At 39.8% G+C, this 19,631-nt stretch overlaps 1 protein-coding gene across 1 annotated transcript in view; it reads left to right on the top strand.

Annotated features, from left to right (window-relative positions):
* The window catches only part of akap9 (A kinase (PRKA) anchor protein 9), a 79,931-nt gene that overhangs the window by 27,802 nt on the left and 32,498 nt on the right, over nucleotides 1–19,631 (top strand). The window contains exons 10-21 of the mRNA XM_084738599.1: nucleotides 635–782; nucleotides 1,004–1,074; nucleotides 1,840–1,960; nucleotides 2,215–2,312; nucleotides 2,561–2,666; nucleotides 3,315–3,549; nucleotides 5,081–5,135; nucleotides 6,046–6,390; nucleotides 8,296–8,574; nucleotides 11,836–11,972; nucleotides 12,315–12,517; nucleotides 15,889–16,109. Coding sequence (XP_084594725.1) covers nucleotides 635–782; nucleotides 1,004–1,074; nucleotides 1,840–1,960; nucleotides 2,215–2,312; nucleotides 2,561–2,666; nucleotides 3,315–3,549; nucleotides 5,081–5,135; nucleotides 6,046–6,390; nucleotides 8,296–8,574; nucleotides 11,836–11,972; nucleotides 12,315–12,517; nucleotides 15,889–16,109 — 2,019 coding nt within the window. The remainder of the gene's footprint in view (nucleotides 1–634; nucleotides 783–1,003; nucleotides 1,075–1,839; nucleotides 1,961–2,214; nucleotides 2,313–2,560; nucleotides 2,667–3,314; nucleotides 3,550–5,080; nucleotides 5,136–6,045; nucleotides 6,391–8,295; nucleotides 8,575–11,835; nucleotides 11,973–12,314; nucleotides 12,518–15,888; nucleotides 16,110–19,631) is intronic.

Genomic DNA, 19,631 nt, shown 5'->3' with positions numbered 1-19,631 from the left:
GCTGACCGTCTCTCGTCTGCATGTTTTTAAGCAGCAACATCTGAGCGGTTACAGAATTGAAAGGACTCTCTGTGCTACTCAGATGCAGTGCTGCGGACGGGGAGATTGTATCATAACAAAGCGTTTTAAATACAGCCTAATTAAAATGTAGAGTGCACTTTAAAAGCATCTGACATCAAAGGTAACAGAATCACAATTCCATAATTGTGTAACCCTAACGAATTTGTGCTAATGCATAATGCATAATTAGAGTAAGAGGCCTCAGTGTTTGCCTTTTGTTCTCTGTTACAGAAGTGATAATAGCAGACCTCTCATCCTGAACACAGATGGCTCGTGCTACTCCTCTGTCATAAAAATAGGATTGGTGGAATTATGTTATTTAATCATTTAGCTCCTCTGATTAGCAGATGTATTTACTGTGCTGCGTAATTTAATTTATGATAAATTATGAGTGATATGCATCTGTGAGGCATATTTTTTTTTAATCAGTGTCATTTAGTGTCATCCTGTTCAGCATTTCAGGAATAATAAGACGAACAGTCCAATTTAAAATCAAGTTAAACATGTGAAAAATGTTCCCAGTGGTTTATTCCAGCTGTGTTAATGTAATGATATTTCTTCCTGTGGTTTCCAGGGTGAGTGCATGTTGCAGATGGAGGCCCAGCGAATCAGCCTGTCTCAGATCCACGCCGCCCAGCTCGAGCTGCTGCAGGAGGAGACGGACGCCCGCACACACTCTCTGGAGCTGAAGCTGCAGAACCCGGATGATCACGGTGGCCAGGGTGAGCAAACGAGCAGTCGGGTGCCTTTGCCTGCATTTTTGTTTACTGCAAGCGGTCCCCTCGGAGAGGCTTTTGATTTATCATTCGTGATGGATCCACACGGAACAGAGATTGTTTTTGTGCTTTATTTATTGTAGTGTGTTTGTCAGTGCCTGTTTGAAAGCTGTTAAACATTGTGACTGTTCAATTTGATTCATTAAATTTTGCTTTTTTTTTTTCAGATGAGCCAAAAATCTTCAAATACCACAACATGTTACAAGCTGTGTCAAAAGAATGCAGTGAGATAATTCAGGTGATTATTGCAGACAAATAGTTTTCTAAATGAATTTCATTTAAGGGCTCAGGTTTTTGGAAGTGGGGTTGTATCAGGTACTTATCGATAGTCAGTGTATTACCTGCAGCAGATGGCAAGTTGCTTACCCCCAATTTGTAGAAGCAGCAGGATACCAGTGTAGGAAGCTAAGCAATGTACTGCTGTGGACAGGGTCAGCAGCAAAATGTACCTAAAAAAATTAAAATCAGTTCTAAGTGTGTGCTACATTCAGAATATTTTCACCACTTTACCTTGCCATTAGACAGCCTTTTTGATGGGAAACTGCCGTAATATAAGCCAAATGTAAAGACTCCAACCAGACTCCTTTGGCAAGAGGAATCCAAACTAACGCCAAAGTCACACGGTAGCACAAACAAATCAACAGGTCGAGGCAGTGGTGGTTTAGTAACTTTAGTAACTGGGTTTGAAGAGATCAGTATTTGTCTTATGTAATGTCAATTTCCTGCCAGAAAAGGCTGTCTGACAGCAAGGTAAAGTGGTGAAAATATTCTAAATATAGTGCTGATCCTGTTTGCAGTAGCACATTGTTTAGTTTTCCACACCGGTACTCCTGCTCCTTCTCTAAACTGAAGCCATGCCGACCGTCGTCTACTGTAGCTAATACGCTGACTGTGGACAGATATCTCGTACAACCCCACTTCAAAACACCCCAAACTATCCCTTTAATGTGTGTTGCCAAGTTACCAAAACGTGCCACCTTGCGTCTGTCTGCTCTGTCTTCAGTGTTTTCAAAAGATGTTTGGTGCAGAGTTTCTGGAGAGTGTTGATGCAGACAGTCGGCCACCCCCTTCAGTGGAAAGACCGGAAACTAGTGAATCCACCTCCATCGTACTGGAGGCCAGAGGTAATTTGTCTGTTTAAAATTATTAAATTAGAGTTTAAAACAAGTATTACAAATAGAATAACACATATTTCCAGTATAAGTAGCACTGTGGGCCAGTATTAAATTAATTTTATACCAACAAATTGCTTTTAAATATCTATCACATTCAAACCTAGCAGCAAATTTACACATATTAAAATCAGATCTTCCAATTTCTCTACTGAGATCATTAGAATTTAATCTAATCTAAAAACAAATTACTCTCTCTGATGTAGAACTCTACAGAAATCTTCAGCAGGTGAGGGAGACGATTGAGCAGGAACATCATCGACTGTCGCAGCTTCAGGCGCTGCTGAGAGCTGATGGGAACAAGGTAAAAACTTGCACGTCTGTTCCACATTAAATAATAATTCCAGGTAGGTTTTGAGTGTGTTGTCGGTTCACACTATAAGACTGGAAAAATAAAGTCATTGAAAGTCATTAATGAAACAGTATTTGTATACAGTTGCATACATCTTGTGTAGAGTTGGTATGTGTTATGGAATTGGCACACAGTGTTTGAGGAATAGAGAAGACGATAATGCTATCAGACACACACCGACAAATCTGTTGGTCTCCTAGATGATGGCAATGCAGACGGCATACGATGAACTGAAGAGCAGCAGCGAAAAGGAGATCTCTGACCTGCGGGTGCAAGTTTCCACCCTAAGCTCTTCTACAAGCAAAGGTAAATCTGAAGTTTTCCTCTCGAACAAAAAATGAGAAGCCAGGTCGGGCAGATGATGATGTCAGGTCACTGAGTAAAAGCACAGAGGTGTATCACAAGATGACACACAGACAAAAGCGCACTCTTTTGTAGCTTTATTTCTGCTCTCTGTGTCTGGCAGTATTTTAGAGATTTAAGTCAGTATTTAGCCTGAATATCTACCTGCCACTCACGTTCTGCTTTTGCAGAAGTGTGTTTTTAAATTTACATCTGTGATCAGCAGCAAAAAGAAATCAAACAGTAACACTCTCTGAGTTTTATTTTTTAAATGCATGCATCTAGCTAGCTGCCATTTAAGACAAACCTTTTCTATACATTTTGCAAATCCTATATACAGAATATAAACAGTGTGAATGTATTCTTACAAACTGCAAACATATGCTAACCCTTTAATTTTTCAGAAAAGGTGCAAAAATCTTGTTCTCCGTTGTTCTCTGTTATGTGTTTCTTTCACTGCACTGAACTGTTTGTTCAGTCCCTTTTTGATGCTGTCATTTGCTGCTGCAGTGAACGATTTTTCCCAGAAGGAACATTAAAGTTTCATCTAATCGATCTGAATCTTAAATGCTATCCAGTTGAATTTCACATTTCATCTCTCTTATCTATTAGATCTGGAAGAGCGGGCTGGTGCACCATCTACCTGCCTCACGGAGGAATTGCAGAGGCTGAAGGCCGAGGAGCAGGAGAAGCAGCTCCGGCTGGAGGAGACTCACAGGCAGGAGGTGGAGCGTCTCCGGGCTCACTACCAGCAGCAGGCCGCAGAGACCGAGGAGCGATACCTCACTGAGCTCTTCATGCTGCAGCAGCGACTGCAGGAGGTCACAGGCACTCAGACCCACTTCAGGTGACGACCACAAACTCTTAAAAGTTTCCACATATTTATGTATTCAGACCTAAGCAACATAAATGTGCACCCAGCTGTCCTTATATAGATAATGATATGGACATTTAAGAAATGTTACACACTGGAAAACTTAAATAATATAAATATATTTTCAAAGAGGTAGTTTGGATTCTTTTTTAAATGGGGTTCAATGAAGTACTTATCGATAGCCAGTGTATTACCTACAGTAGATGACGGTCAGCTCACCCTCAGTTCTTGGAGAAGTGTCAGGAGCACTGGTGCAGGGAGCTAAGCGAAAAAAATTTATAAAAAAATCGCAAATCGATGTCAGTTTAAAGTTCAAATGTTGCTCTCTCCAAAGCCACCAGACTCCTTTCCCGAAAACAGTAATTTTACCTCAGAAAAGTGGACTTGCTGGTCTAGCGCTGCTTCAGTTGGTTAGTTTGTTTGTGTGACTTTTGTCTTTGAAAGGCTTAGTTGTGATTCACCGAAGTCACACAATAACACAAACACACTTACCAATTGATTGATCGACAGTGCACGTGTCAGAAGAACCACACACTGAGCTACATGAGCTTCTGCAGATAAGATCAAATAGATGCTGGTCTGCACATCCTGTGCAGCACATGGAAGCTACCTGACCTAGTTCAGATGACAACAACAAAGCCTTAACTAATGAAATATTCACTAGGTTGTTTGAAGCCTTATTCATACCTTTTCTAACCCACTAACCTATAAAAGTACCTTTTCAGCCATTCCAGATGGTTTCCTGAGGGAAGGGATCATCAAAACAAAATTAATGTGACCTTTTTAAACATGCGCCACTCAGTATATTGAATTAAGTTATGTTTCTGAAGAACTTCAGGTTTGCAGTGAAAGAGCAAAAAGTGTTATGTGCATGAATTTGTGTACCACCCATGGCTCACCACTAGAGATGTGTAACATTAGGATTTTATTGATACCAGTCTTGATACCGATACTGCTTATAGATACCAAGAGTTCGACAATCTTGGAGTGACTACTCGCTATAATTTGGTGCAACAAATAAGGACATGACAAGAAAAGATGGGAAAAGTTTCAACTGTTATTTTATTATTACGTTTTTGCAGAAATTTAAATGAGTTAAATTACTTCCTGAGTTATTGCATTTACATGAAATTTAATAAAATTTAGTGAAGTCAGGCACACTTTCGAGCATTTTTCCCTGTGCACTGTTTATGTAACGCTACATAAATACCAGTAGCAGTGTTGTTTGTCCAGGAGCTCATCAATATTTCAGTACTGACCGGTCAGGAAGTCGTTTAGTGTCTGTTCTTGATACCCACCCTTACTTACTACACAAGTACATGCTGTGTTAGAACAGAATTACATAGAATTAAATGTAAGCTCGTACAGGAGTTGTCAGCTAGTTTTACTCTACTGAGTAAAATATGTATATATATTATACATTGAATGCGTCAAACTTTTATACTTGTTTGAGGTTTTAGAAAAATTAATTTTGACATGCCATTTTTTCTTTCTGCCTGTCCAGTGTTACAGAATCCAGCTCTGAGAGGGTGGAGGAGCTCAGAGAGGAACTACTAAAGGTTTGGCTGCTACATTTTGCCCTCATCTAAATCTTCCATGTCACACGCATCACATCTTACTACGAGCTCAAACGTGTACATGCATTAAGACGCTATGACAGTGAGGGTGGGCGGGAGGGGGCAGTTGCAGCCTTTAGGCTAAAACGTGCCCTAAATCCCCAGCTTTGCTCCAGAAGCAGCATCATGAACGGCCCTATATCTTAACGATTAAAAGGGTTGGACGTTACGTAACCCGCCGCTATATCGCGCTGCTCCTGCACCGAACGGACGCAGTCTAGTCTTGGCGGCTGCATGAAAGGAGGATTCTGCCTTGCGTGAATGAACTGCCCTCCATTTAAGCCATCTCTCACTCACGTCACTCCAACTTCCATCGTATCTTAGTTTGTCTCTCTTTCTAACCTCAAAGTTGCCACAGCTCGAGTGAGTGTGACTCTTACTTCTCAGTGGAGAGATCAGAGAAGAAGATAGCAGAGCGGATGACTGACAGGAGCTCAGGAGGAGCGAAAACAGGGTGAAACTGTAACAAATTTGTGCTGATACACTTTTATTTTTGGATTGGACTTGCGGCGAGGGGTACTGAAGAAGCCAAATGACCATGAAACAGACAGGGATTCATCCCAAGACAAGAGTGGTAGTGTGTTAGGGGAAAATCTCGCTGTAATGTAATGCAAGGCATCTCTTTATCACTTCATCATCCCGGGAGGGTGTAGAGAACAAAACGGTGTATTTAATCGTTGTTAAAGGGCAGGCGGGTGGCGTCAAGCTACAGTAAGAGGACATGTTTATTTCAGGAACAGTCCTGAGGAACTTTTATTGTCCATAACTTCATATTTTGCTGTTAGCCTGTACATTAGATTTCATTTTTCCACCTTCCTTTCTTCATCTTCTCTTCTTTCTTCACTCTTCGCAGGACCTGGGCGAGGAGGAATTGTCGGAGGGAGGTGCGGAGCTGCAGTGGCCCGCCAGGTCTGCAGGCCTGACAGCACAGCTGCAGGCGCTGAGGAAAGCTCTCTACCACAAGTATGTTCAAGAAGTAGCCGCTCTCAAAGAGCAGCACAACAGGGAGCTGAGGAGACTAAGAGAAGAAAGGGAGCCGGAGTGGAAAAGAGAGGAGCGTCAGGAGGAGAAGAGAGGAGAGAAGAGGGAGCAGGATCTCAACGGTATTAACGGCACTGGAAGCTCCATTGAGAGCCTCAGGGCAGCTGGGAAGGAGGAGAAACAAGACTGGGAGAGAGTGGAGGAGGAGGTCGCCAAGGTAGGTGACCATGCATTTTATTTTTATTTTATTATTATTATTTTTGAAAAGATAGTACCACAGATATTTGCATAAAGCCCTTTTCCATTTTTTAATATATCCAGGCACATATACAGAAAGAGGTATTTAAAAGCTGCAGTCCTTGTGAGCTGTACTTCTACTTCTCTCACAGATGTGTATAGTCATGAAAACCTCGACAAATACAGGTTTATTGTCTTTATACACGTGTGCATCAATATTCACCTGCATAACATCCTGCAAATCTACACCGATCTACCAGCAGTTTGGTGTTAAACTTTCTTACACATGCCCTTCTCGTTCTTGTAATAAACATGTAACCATATACAACAGGTTCATATCAGGTAGAGGAAGGGAGCATGAAGTGTTAGTGGAGTCATACAAAGTCTGCTTTTCCTGGACTTATAAATTCAGTGCATTTATTACAAATTTGGTAGAAGAAAAGACTAGGTTACTTAGTCCATTTAAACATTTCTACTGATTGATTGTTTTTCACTGGCCAGCCAAAGGGCCCGCAGCAGCTTTGTATCCCTCCTCTGTTTCAAAAACAAATAAAGAGTCTCCAAGTTCGGGGTTATATGAGACTTGTCTCCAGCACATTGAACTCATATCCTTGTATTTTTCCTGCTGTAAGGTCTTAAAATATCTCACAATATTTTTTCCAGCAGTGTTCTCATTCCATGGAGTAAGTTGAGGACCATTTAAAGCTGCAGATTTCCCCCAAGCCTCCTCAGAAACATCCTTGCTTCTTTTTCCCACTTTTCTTTAATGTGCAACACTTCTTTTAGCATGAAAGAGAGCATTGTACAATCTAGAAATCCACTTATTTGATACCAAACTGAGGGCCCATTTCAGTGATTTTATAGAACTCATATTCTGCTATCAAATAAATAAATGAATCAGTAGGTCTGTCCTTCTGATAGTATTTTATAGTGTCATACATCTTGTGTCTAGTCAGCATCAATAAAACTGGTAGCAGAAGACAACTGGAGTTGAAATAAATAGTGAATTTGCTGGTTGTAGTGTCTAAAATATGATTATTGGCTTATTTTAGTCTTGGGTGATAGTAAACTGAATATCTTTGAGTTGTGGAATGCAGGTCGGACAAAACAATTAAACATTTAATTCAATAATAAGGATTGCTAACTTGACCATGGCAAGTAAAATGCCATGTTGAGCTAATAAATCTAGTAACTCACTTGCCTGACTGAGCAAGTGATAAAACAGAATTAAACTATTAAACTATTTTGATGATCTATTAATCGTTAAAATAAATTTTCGTGCAGAAATGGCAGAAAATGATGTTTCCAGCCTCTCAAATATGGAGATTTCCTGATTTTTGTTTATTGTCATGTTAATCTGAATGTAATTGGGTTTTGGACTGACAAAACAAGACATTTAAAGACATCAACTTGGACTTCAATTTTCTGATATTTTATAGTCATTGTAGCCGTAGATTAAATAAGACAATTAACTTAAGTTTTTGCTGTCATTTCATAACTGCTGATAAATAATGGCTGAGTTAAAAATTGAATTTGGGCAGGTGAAAAAAACATTAAAGTTAATCCCTGCTTAAAGATGTAATCTGCGCTTTTAGAAAGTGCATTTTCACTTTTCCCTAATGTTTAAAGACCTCACAATTAGTTCATTAAGAGAAAATAATCAGCAGATTAATCTATAATGAAAACAAGCCATAGATGCAGTGCATTAATTTATTCATCTCTGAGGAAACCTGTATGAATGGAAAAACACAAAAAGAAAGAAGGAACCACACTTGATGCCAGATTTGCTGAAAGCATTTTAAAAGGCAGCACTTTTAGATCTCTGTGTCTCTGCATCAAATCGAGTCCTAAGACGCGCTCTCTGTGGATTCATGTTTTCTGACAGGCCATAGTTCAGATGTCCGTGGAGTTTGCACAGCAGACTGAGCTGGCTCGAATCAACAAGCGCGCCTGCCAGAGGTGCACCTCCATGCAGACCCAGTCGGACGACGAGGAGGTGGAGGAGAGGGAGAACGAGGAGCGGACTCCCCGAGCTTCCCCCACCCCGGGCGGCTGGCTGGAGGAGGTGGAGAAGGAGAGACTGGAGAGGGAGCTGGAGGAGAGGAACGCAGAGATCAGGAAGTTAAAAGCGGAGCTGCAGAGGACTGAATCTGGAACTGATCAGGTTAGTGTCACGTAATGCGTGGATTTACTCTCCACTTTTCACCACACTCCACCAGTCTCACTCATCTCATCTGAGAGGATTCATTACTGCTGTGTCATTAATTTTCAGAAGCATTGTGTCGCAATGCAGGTGTTACATCGATTACTCTAGCATTGATTATGTATCCTTAAGCTAATATTAATATTTTTCACTGCTGTTTACCTCTCAAGGTTACAATGCAAGTATTTATTTAAATACTGCAGTTAATAATGTGGTTGAAGCAGTTTTATCTTGTTGTATTTGAGCCAGAATTCAAGTGTAAAACTATGCAGCAACATGTTGTAATTTGCAGCAATATTAATGCAATATGTCTAGAGCAGGATTTTGTTTATTTCTTTTCTTCTATTCTTGTTGAATGTTTGGTTTCATCCTCAGTGGGATACACTGAGGTTTTGTGGATGTGCACACAGCTATTCTAGCCTCCTAATAATTTAATTTTGCCAGTATTTGACAAACAGTAATTTGAATTGTTGAGTACGGTACCTGATTCTCTTTCCTCTGCACCTTTTATCCCACAAATAGTACCAAAGCATCTGGAACAACATGTGCATACACACACTTGTTAATCTCCTCTTTTAACAGGATACATCTTAATTCTTTGACTCTTACATTGAAAGAAACTTGTGATTTGAGTCTTTTATTAATCATGTAAGGTGCCAGAATGCATTGAAACATGTCAGTGTCTCAATATTTATTTGTCAGTGAATATTTTAATGATTTCACAGGAACCATATTTGTTTTTCCACTACTGTCAAAAGAATAGCATCATAAATTCTTGATCATTCATATTTTCTCGTCTAATCTCCTCTGCGTGCACTTGTTTCTTCGTATTGATTTGGGATTACTGTTTTTTTATCACTCCTCATGCCTTGAAGAGCTAATCCCAGGCCCTGCTAGGCTTTCACTAACCATTTATTGCATGATTAGGCTTTAACTGTGTGATAGCAGTGGCTGTCAGGTTCACTTGTCTTCGTCAGACGAGTTGCTCCAACACAGTGATTCAGTCAGGATAATTTAGTTTCGAGAAAAGTTCTTAAGCTTCAGTAATTGACTCAGATGAATTTTAATGATGAGGAAAATGTCTCTGTTCTTTCTCTGACAACACTTAATTAAGATGTTTTAGAAGTGTTATGTTATTCCCTAATAAATCCCCCCTTAATTATCTCAGTTCTGCACCACTAGAAATTTCATCAAGGTGTGAAGGTTCATAAACGTGACGTAGAAAGCCAGAAGGGTCTTTCATTGTGACATCACCAGCAGAAAGCTTTTATTTTGGACAAAGCATAAAAGCAGTCATAGTAAGTGCACAAAGTGTACATCATGTGCACACACGGCGCATGTGATGTGTGCTTGTGTCTTATGGATCATGTGGGTTTAAGTCAGGTGGAGGAGAGGTTGTATAAAATGTAGTTGTGTGTTGATTAGCAGAAAGCAGAATGTCTATAGTTAAAAAAACTATTATAGAACTGTGACAGCAACATTTTTCATCACCAGTTTTTGTTAAATATACATATATATATATATATATATATATATATATATATTATATTGTTACATTTGTTAAAAATGCACAATTCCCAAAGTGTCACTATATTTTAAAACATTTTTCTTAATTGCACTAAAAAAATGAATGTTAAGTTGGCTATAATACTAAAGTATTTATTAGTACACAGAATGTTTTAGTTGCATCATTGTATTTTATGTTGAAAAAACATTAATATATGCATTTACTAACTTTGAGTTAATATGGTGTGATATTTTATGTGATTTAAAAACAAATTATCCAGTGTTTTACGGGGAAAAACCCAGACAGAAATCCGCAGGCAGATGAGGGCCATGTGACACAGGACATCTTGTGTCAGATGTACTCATAACTTTTCACACTAAAAGTTTTTTGTGTGTGTCCTTTCAAAGTGACTTAATATAACCACCACTCTCAAATGTTTTTTTCAGAGCCAAAAACTACGGATGCGTGAAATCAGCTCTTGGATTTTAAATGATGACGTTGTAGTTTTCAAGTTTACAAAACAAGCTACGTGATGAGATTACGAATTATTGTCAAATAATAATCATTGATCTTTGTATTTGATCATTTAAAACATGATTGCTTTCAGTGTTTGTATGCCGTTTAATGCTTTAGATTTTAGCTAGAGATATAAAGAATCATTTGGTTGTTAAATGCTTTAAAAGACTTCATTCAAACTTGAATACTATATTCATTTAACTTTAAATCTGTTAAAGTAATTAAAATAAATATATTATTATATGTGTATTATATGTGATTTGTATGTTAATGTATGTAAATTGTAATGGACAAAACAAAGAAAGAAACTTTCAGTGTAATGCAGAAGTTTTCAGAGTGTGAGACTGCAGCTTGGAAAAAATCACCCCCTCATAGCCTAATAATATTGCTGTCTGACATAATTTCAGACTAAACCAAATTATTTAAAAGCATTTATTAGTTTCTGACTCTGGGAAAAACAGTAATATTCTCCGGTACTGTATTCCGTATTCCTCTTTAACCAAATCCCTCATTTAGACTCTTCTGTTTGATCTCCTTTTGATAACTAAAGTAATAACAATTGTAATATTTTTCATTTCCATTCATTGACCCTCCCCTGCAGCTTTTATTTTCCCCAACACAATTATCAAAAGTGGGAACATTTCTGTCTCAACAAACATGTTCAAGCTTTACAAGCGTCTTCATTTTTCTGTTTTTCTCTCAGTGAGCACTGAATGTTGTCTGTTACTCAGGAAACTGTCTGAAGAAGTGATTCTTTGATTGAGGTCGGTGCCAGTCTCACCCATCTGCAGTCTGTGTGCACAGTGTAGTAGTGTCTGGGTTGTCTGCCTGTCTGGGAGTGGGCTGACTGGAGAAGCGGAGTTGTATTTCTGCTGTTTATCCAGAAGGTGGAGCTGTCTCCCCTGTGAGCCGCTCTGCCTCAGGTGCACCTGTTGCCATAGCAGCACAAAGATACTAGTGTTTCTCTCGGCTCCAAGGGAGTTGGTGCGTCTTTGTGTGTTTGTGTGTGTCTGTGCGCTCGTACAAGAGCAGTGTGTGTACGTGCACCTCGCCGTGCCTGATTTGAATTCACTTTTACTAATGGTTGCACGTAAAGCCACTCTGTCGCCTGCTGTCCAGAGTTCTCAGGAGTCTGTTCATCCAACTCGAAGTTTGTAATGACGGGACTGCTGTCTGTCTTCTCCCTCCTGCCTGTCCAGGGCTTAAAGAAGAGAGGAGACGGTCAAGAAGAAGTTGAGGAAGAGGAAGATCCCGGGGGGCCGCGAATAAAGCGGGCTGGTGGAGGCAAATTATCATCGCAGGATGATGGAGAGTCCTCCGATAAAGACACTGAAAGGTAGTGCTCAAATGTTGGTCAACAATAAAATTAAGTTTGTGCACAGAGATGCTTTACACAGGAGAAGATTATTTAGATTTGTAATGAGTTGTTCCATCATGGTAACCTGTTGTTTGTTTGATTATGCTCTACATAAAGCAGGTAATGATGAATATTGACTTTCATTTGAAGCCAGAATAGTCAGTTTTTAGTTTGTGGTCGGTCAAAGGCTGTCATTAATTGCCCCAAGCCTTTCTGTCCCCCTACTGACATTTTGTTTTTGAATAATATGACGATTATTCACATTTAGATGCTCCTCTTCACTGTGGTTCTCAGTAACATGAATGTTTTTGCTGCTTTCAGAAATGTCTTGCGTCAGGCCAACGAGAAGCTCAGTCAGGTGCTGGTCGAGGTCCTGAAGACGACGGCGGCGGCGGAGGAAACGATGGGCCTCCACATGCAGAGCCTTTCTGCTTCTGGTGGAGCGCAGCAGGCTGCACCGCCGCTCGCCGCCACACAGAGAACCACCTGGCAGAGAGTTAACACGGAGCCCGTCAGACCTGCAGGCAAGTAACATCAGGCTTCAGTCACAGTTCAGAGTAAATGCTGGTGTTGATTACTGGGCAACAGGTTCGACAGCCCGCCCACCCAAATATGCTGGCTCAGATGTTGGCAATTCGCTGGAGGTGAAGTTTGTAGTTTAGCAAGAAAGAAACTACTTCTAAGAACAGATTAAAAAGCCTATGAAATGTATATGTAATAATAATGTGTATGCTCACTAGTGATTGGCCTCCCAAATCCACATTTTGCATTTTAAAATGCTCGGTCTGTTTGCATTTATCGAGTTTGTATAACAAAAACATTTGGTGCACATCTGTTTTAAACCAGATTTACTGGAATGTTGAAATCTGTTTTTAATTGGACTTTAACTTGCAACACAATACAACACAGCATTGATGCCACATCCAGCGTGTTGTTGGCAGCTAACCTCCTCTCCTGCTAATATATTCCATCGTGACCGAGAAATACTGCACCATGACTACATAATGATATTGCATGAACAAAGAGTGGATCCTCCTCTGTTTCTCCATCAAGCCTGTTGCTTTTTTTCTCTATGATGGAAACACAAACACACAATTAAAGTATTTATGCACTGTACAGCTGTCAAGCACAATTCAACTTGAGCAGAACAAATAACAGCGTGAACAGTTGGTCCTGTAATTCAGATGTCAGAAAATGATCAGATCTGCCTGCCCTCTGAATGGTTCTTTATAACTGAAGGTTGAGGCTCCATGGGAGCTAAAGACAACAACGTCTCATGTTAACAAGATAATCCCAGAACTTCATACCTAATAACAAACCTAAGCTACTCATATTTATCACCAAACTAGAGTACAGCTAACTCAGAGAGTTGCCATGTCCGCCAAGTAAATCTGGCAACTTGATGTTCTAACCAGGCAAGTGGCAAAAAGAATTCTACTATTTTGATAATCCATTTATCATTGAAGTAGTTTTTCACAGAAAAATGGCAGAAAATGCTGTTTTCAACCTCTCAAATATGGAGATTTCCTGCTTACCTTCATTTTATTATGAATTTCACTGGATTTTACACTGACAAAATGAGACATTTAAAGACATCACCTTGGACTAAGATTTGAATGGACATTTTTTACTGTTTCCCGACATTTTATAGATGTTACTTCCCTCGAGTAAACGTGACGATTAACTTTAGTCTTTGTTGTTATTTAATAACTGTAAATAAATTAAACAATTTGCATTGGGGAAAGTAAAAATTGACTTTGGGCGAGCCTATTTCTGATCCGCAACTGAAAAAAACAATGACACTGAACCCTGCATTAGGCTCATTCTTTCTTCACTTTTAAGTGAAATATAAATTCTGAAAATGTGTGATTAGAATGAAATTTCATCTACAACTAGAGATCAGCTCATCTGACATGAACCCGTTTTCCTTTACATGAACTAAAATGCCCATTTTATGTTACACATTTTCTCAAAAGCCAGTTCTCCAGCTCTGCTGCACATGCTGCAGACCTGTGTTGATCCATCGTTGATGCCTTGCACATGGTCACTGCCTCTCTAATCACATGCTTGCATGCAAATTATGCTCGGTGTTTGTCATATTACGTGCCTGACAGTTTGTATGTACAGCGGGGGCAGTACCTCCCTAATCTAATCATGTCTTTTTATGTAAATAACTGTCAAATGACGCTCAGGAGCAATATTCCAGTAAAACACAGAGAAGCACCAAACAGAGGGGTGCGATTGTAGCCTACTGCTCGTGTCATGGCACAGAGCTGTACAGCTCACAGAGAGACTACAGGACTGTAGGCGTTTCATGAGATGGTTTAATTCTCAGTTCACCAAAAATCTGTCCCTTATTTAAAAGATCTTTTAGATCATGCCATGTTGTTAAATTGAGTTGGATATGACTTATTGTATTTGATCATAGGCCTGCTGTTATTTTAGACATTGTAAAAGTTACACTGAATTCAAATCTCGTAAATTCCAAGTAGAGTTGTTCAGATCTTAATGCCAGTATTGGAAAATGCCTCAGATATCTTGTAATTTATTATCCCTGAAACGGGACCCTGCTGCTTCCCATCAGCGGCCTGTGTGCCAATTTTTTCCCCCAGAATGGTGAAGACATTTTCAGTGGCCTTCAGTCTCTATCTGGCCTGATTCAAGTTACACGTAAATAAATACAAACAACAACGATAGCAATCATGCTTTTATCAGATCAGTGCTTGGTATTGGCTGATACACAACATTCAGGTTTTGGAATCGGTATTGTGAAGTTAAAAAATGGCTCTGGGACACGAAAAGAATGAAATCCTGTAATAACCTGCAACTTGCATAATGCTGCTGGAATGATAACTCGATCTCTCTCTATGTAGGTCGATATTGTGATAGACTAGATATTCTCATGTCGTTACATGGCAAAAGTTTTGTCTTTTCCTGGTTTTAAATGCTGCATTACAGTAAAGTGATGTCGGTTTCTGAACTTAAAAACTGTACTATTATTCACTTTACCCATTTAGTCATTATATTCACATTACTGATGATTATTTTTCAAAAATCTCAAAAAATCTCATTATGTTAATATTTTGTGAAAGCACTGGTAGTCATTCCTATGATATTGGCACAATATTGATATTTTTGGTAAAAAAATATTGTGATATTTGATTTTATTTGTCACCCAGCCCTACTGTTGGGTACTTTAATCTACAACACTGCATTATATTGTATAATGCATCATATATTTCCACTATTTGAGCATTCACTGTATGTTACATGAGAGAAATGTCTCTATTGAGATACATATTGGATAAAAATATCAAGATATTATTAATAAGCCAAATCACCAAGCCCTTCCTCTGTGCTGCTCTGTCCTGAACACTGTTCCAAAGTGAAAATGGTTTCATATAATGAAACTTGTGCTAAAATACAAAGCTTGACTCATGTTGTTCCTGCTGTTATATTATATTCCTCTGAGAATGTGAACATGAGGTTACAAAGTTGAGTAATTAGATGCAGATTACATCACGAAACTAGGAGTCATGTCAGTGTGGTGTACTCATTTGAACCAGATGATGTGTGCCTACACCCTTGTTATTGTTATGTAATTAGCCCTGCTTGGCATCCTCTTCTGTTAAGAATACAAACTGCACATGACTAGCACTTTTAGAAGTTGCACTACACCAATCCCCACACCAATTTTATTTTATTTCATGTGAGCTTCAAATAGCTTTGAGTATCTGAATATTTGTATGATTATGTTGATCATTCCTTCATAGTTCTTTATTTAGATTTATCCATCTAAAGTTTGAGCATGTCTGAAGAAAGCTGTAATAGTTATAAATATCTGAGGTGTATGTGTGATGTCTTTCTGTTTTCTGTCCCTCTGGTCACTCTGCAGGAAGTCACCAGGGCAGCGAGACCGGCGCGGACGACGTGAGTTTGTGGTCCGGGAAGATGGAGGCAGACGAGGGTCTGGAGGCGTCCCAGCAGATGATGGAAAGCCTGCTGCTGGGAGCGGGGACTCAGCTGGAGAACGAGGAATATCTGATGGGCATCAGCAGCCGACTCCAGACGGCTCTGGAGAAGATGTTGATGACCATCACCGACACCACAAACCAGGTACAGACTGCTGTACCATTCTCCACTTGTATTCAGAGTTGTATTGTAAACAATACTTTTTTCAGGGTACCGTGCTTTTGAATTTTTCTGTGGCCCACAAGAGGCTGCATGCAAATCAGGCTGGCGTGTGTTATAAGATAAATAAAACTAAGATACGTATCTCTGTGATATTTTGAGACATCTCAACCACTGACCACATTATCTGAACCACTACGGTATTGATTATGTCTTTTTAAAGCACCTGCATGCTGTGATTTGTTGCAGTAGGATTATAATCGCTCTGCACCTGCCATTCGGTCAGTCAAGGCTCACATTGTAAGTCTGGGCTGGTGGGCCACAGAGGAACTCCCTTTGGCTAAAAGAACAAGATGTTTCACAAAGGTGTCTCTAGAAACTAAAGAGACAAAAAGATGATTGGGGGAATCACCAACTCCAGAGCAAATTAACTTACGAGTATTTATTTACTTTGTCAGCCACAACAAGTAATAAACTGCTGTGTTTATTATGTAATGAATCTACTGCTGTAATGAAAGAGTACAACATGAAAAGGCACCTCAAGTCAAATCGTGGCTAGTTCTCCTGAGGACTCGGAGGAATATATCTATTAATATTATACTAGAAGAGTTATTTGAAGCGATTAATTGATCTTTATTCCGTGTAGCCCATGAACACCCTGACAAAAACTCACATGTCTAATAACAAATTGCAGCTTAACTAGGCACCATATTATATCTTTGCCGGGGCCAGTTGCCAGGCAGCCAGCAGTCGCCAGAATCTGACCAAACATTTCAATACTTGACACTTTTCAGTAGTCAATACTTTCCAGTGAAACGGGCCCTTTGCAGGTGGAGATTTCAGAAGAATCCTTCATGAACAGTCCAGTGCGTATTTGTGACCAATGAACAGAAAGCTCCAGTGACACATTTAGGCTGTGTCAAAACATTTAAATGCCCACACTCGACACTGTTAACCCCCTCTGTGGGTTTCTACGCCTGTTCATGGAGGCATAATGGGGATGAGACTGCAGAATGTGGCCGGCAACAAAGTTGGCCTGTCTAGAATTCACACACAAAAGAGCTGCCTCATTCCCACTGGTTGCCTATAGATACGAGCTGTATTTACACTGGGCTTTTGTCTGGCCGATCGGCCAATCACAGTCCAGTTGGGCAGAACAACTCCACCCCCGCCTCAGGCAGTCCGTGTGGTGCGCTCCCCGCTGCGTCCAGCGTCGCCCCACAGAGACGGGGCCGGTTTAACTAGGCCACTGAGTGTGTTACTGTAACCGAGTGCACAGCTCATCTTCCCGTTGGCTGAAATTCATGTGTTACTCACGCTGAGATGAGTTTTATCTTGGCGATCTAAAAATAGCTTAAAAGAAATATCAGCCCAAGCATCAATGATGTCCCAGCATCCATCTACACAGTACATGTTGGTTGAATGCTTGAATGTTTCCTACTGAATCATTTAAAGGCTACATTCACCACATTTCTATTACAATACACCCACTCTCTACTGTTTTTTCAGCCATCTTCTTAGTGGTTTTTATTTACTTTATATATTTTGTATCACTGAATCAAAATAGTTTTTCTTTGACACTTTATTATTACACATACTGAAGCAACTACAGCTAAGGCTGCAACTTATGATCAAACTCACTCAGCGTTTACTCTGTAAAATGTCAAAAAAATGATGAAAAATGCTCACCACAATTTCCCAGAGCCCAAAGTGACATGTTTAAATACCTTCATTTGTCCAACCAGCAGTCAGAAACCTAAAGACTCTTCATTTACTGTCATAAATTAGAAAGGAAAGCATCAAATCTTGTCAGTTAAGAAGATGGAACCAGCAAATGTTTGTCATTTTTGCTTGAAAAATAATAGAAATGATTAATCAATTATAAAAAATAGCTGGTAACTAATTTTCTTCTGATCGACTAATCGACTACTCTCTAACTACAACTGATTCGGTGTATACATTTTTTTTATACCTGTGTCATAAATTTGAAATTCTGATTTGTTCCATTATCAATGATCTAAATACTTTCTAAGAAAAAAATGCCAACAACACACTGATTCCCTCTTAAAAAATATTATTTTTAATATTATAATTATGAATATTTTCTTCATCTTCTGTGCTGGTTTTGAACTGCTGGTCGGACAAAACATGCATTTATATTTCAACAAAGCCATCAGAGCTGCAGCTATTAGTCGACTGAAATAGTTGTCAACTATTTTTATAAATATTAAAGCAAAAATGTCATATTTTCCTGCTTTTCTTTGTCATTTATGACAGTAAATGAAGAGTCTTTGGGTTTTGTTTGTTGGTTGGTTGGTGATGAGCATTTTTCATGGATATTGTGATTTTGATAATATAGTGATTAATTGCTGCTGCCATAAATAGGCATTTGTCACCAGATTCTGACATTTTATTGACCGAAGGATTAATAAATGAGGCAAGAAAAAATAAAAATAAAAATCTTTAGTTGTAAAACTAGTAAAGACCCACTATAGCTTTTACAAGCAGATTACATTTGTTCACTTTACATCTCCTCCAAGTACACACAATTAACAACACAATAAACTTGCAATCAACAAAGCCGCTAATGGTTTGTTCAATGATTTTCCTGCTGCTATTGATCTGATCTACATTAGTCTTGTCTGCGAGCGGTGCTGGATCATCATGTCTTTCCTGCGAAGCGTCGTCGTGAACGGAGATTGATGTAACAAGCCGGTCAGGAATGTTAAGTGTCTTTGTTGAGCTGCTCCTGCTGTAAATTATTTGCCGGGGGAAGGTGTTTGTTCACTCATTGCTCGCTCTCATTATGTGCCGGTGAGACGCCTCAGTGAGACGTGGAAATTGTTCATGTGCAGTGAGTATGACAGTTGACATGCCAAACAGAGACGGAAGGTGGGACCGAGAGGCAGCATGTCAGGACGCCTTAATTGTTTTTTTCTGTGGCTACGTAGGGAGGGAATCCAGTTTGACAACTTTCTGCAGTAAGGGCGTGTGTTGTCTGTGGGCTATCTGTGTGTGTGGGGAGAGCGTGTGATCTATTTGCAAACCTACCTGGCCCACTGGCTCTAAAGATCGAAGCCACACCTGCTCCCCTCCCACTTTTTCTGAACAGTATCCTGCTGTGTGCGATCAGTGGAGGAAGTGGAGGAAAAACCAACTCATCTTGAGGGTGAAAACTGCCCTGGAAGTCTGGGATTTAATCTTTTATTTTACATAGAGAGAAGCAGAGTGAGTATATCAGCAGTGAGTGACTGCCTGGGGTAAGTAAACCTCGCCTGACAGCACAGAGCGCTCCGGCTACAGTGAGTAATACTGTGGTATGAGCACGGGAGCATGCGTGGAGAGGGAATGACAGCAGTCCTAGAAGGAAGTAAAGAGGAAAGAGTGAAAGACCTAAGATCCGAGCGCTGTCATTTCAACCTCGGCTGGCTGCCGCTGAGACTAAACAATTAAAAGGGGCCCCTGGGAGGCTTCCCCGCAGGTCAGGGTTGCTACGGCCGCATAGTA

The sequence above is a fragment of the Lutjanus erythropterus genome, chromosome 16, assembly GCF_056507025.1.
Source record: "Lutjanus erythropterus isolate fLutEry1 chromosome 16, fLutEry1.hap2, whole genome shotgun sequence".
Taxonomy (NCBI): domain Eukaryota; kingdom Metazoa; phylum Chordata; class Actinopteri; order Lutjaniformes; family Lutjanidae; genus Lutjanus; species Lutjanus erythropterus.
This window is presented reverse-complemented; position numbering and strand designations above follow the sequence as displayed.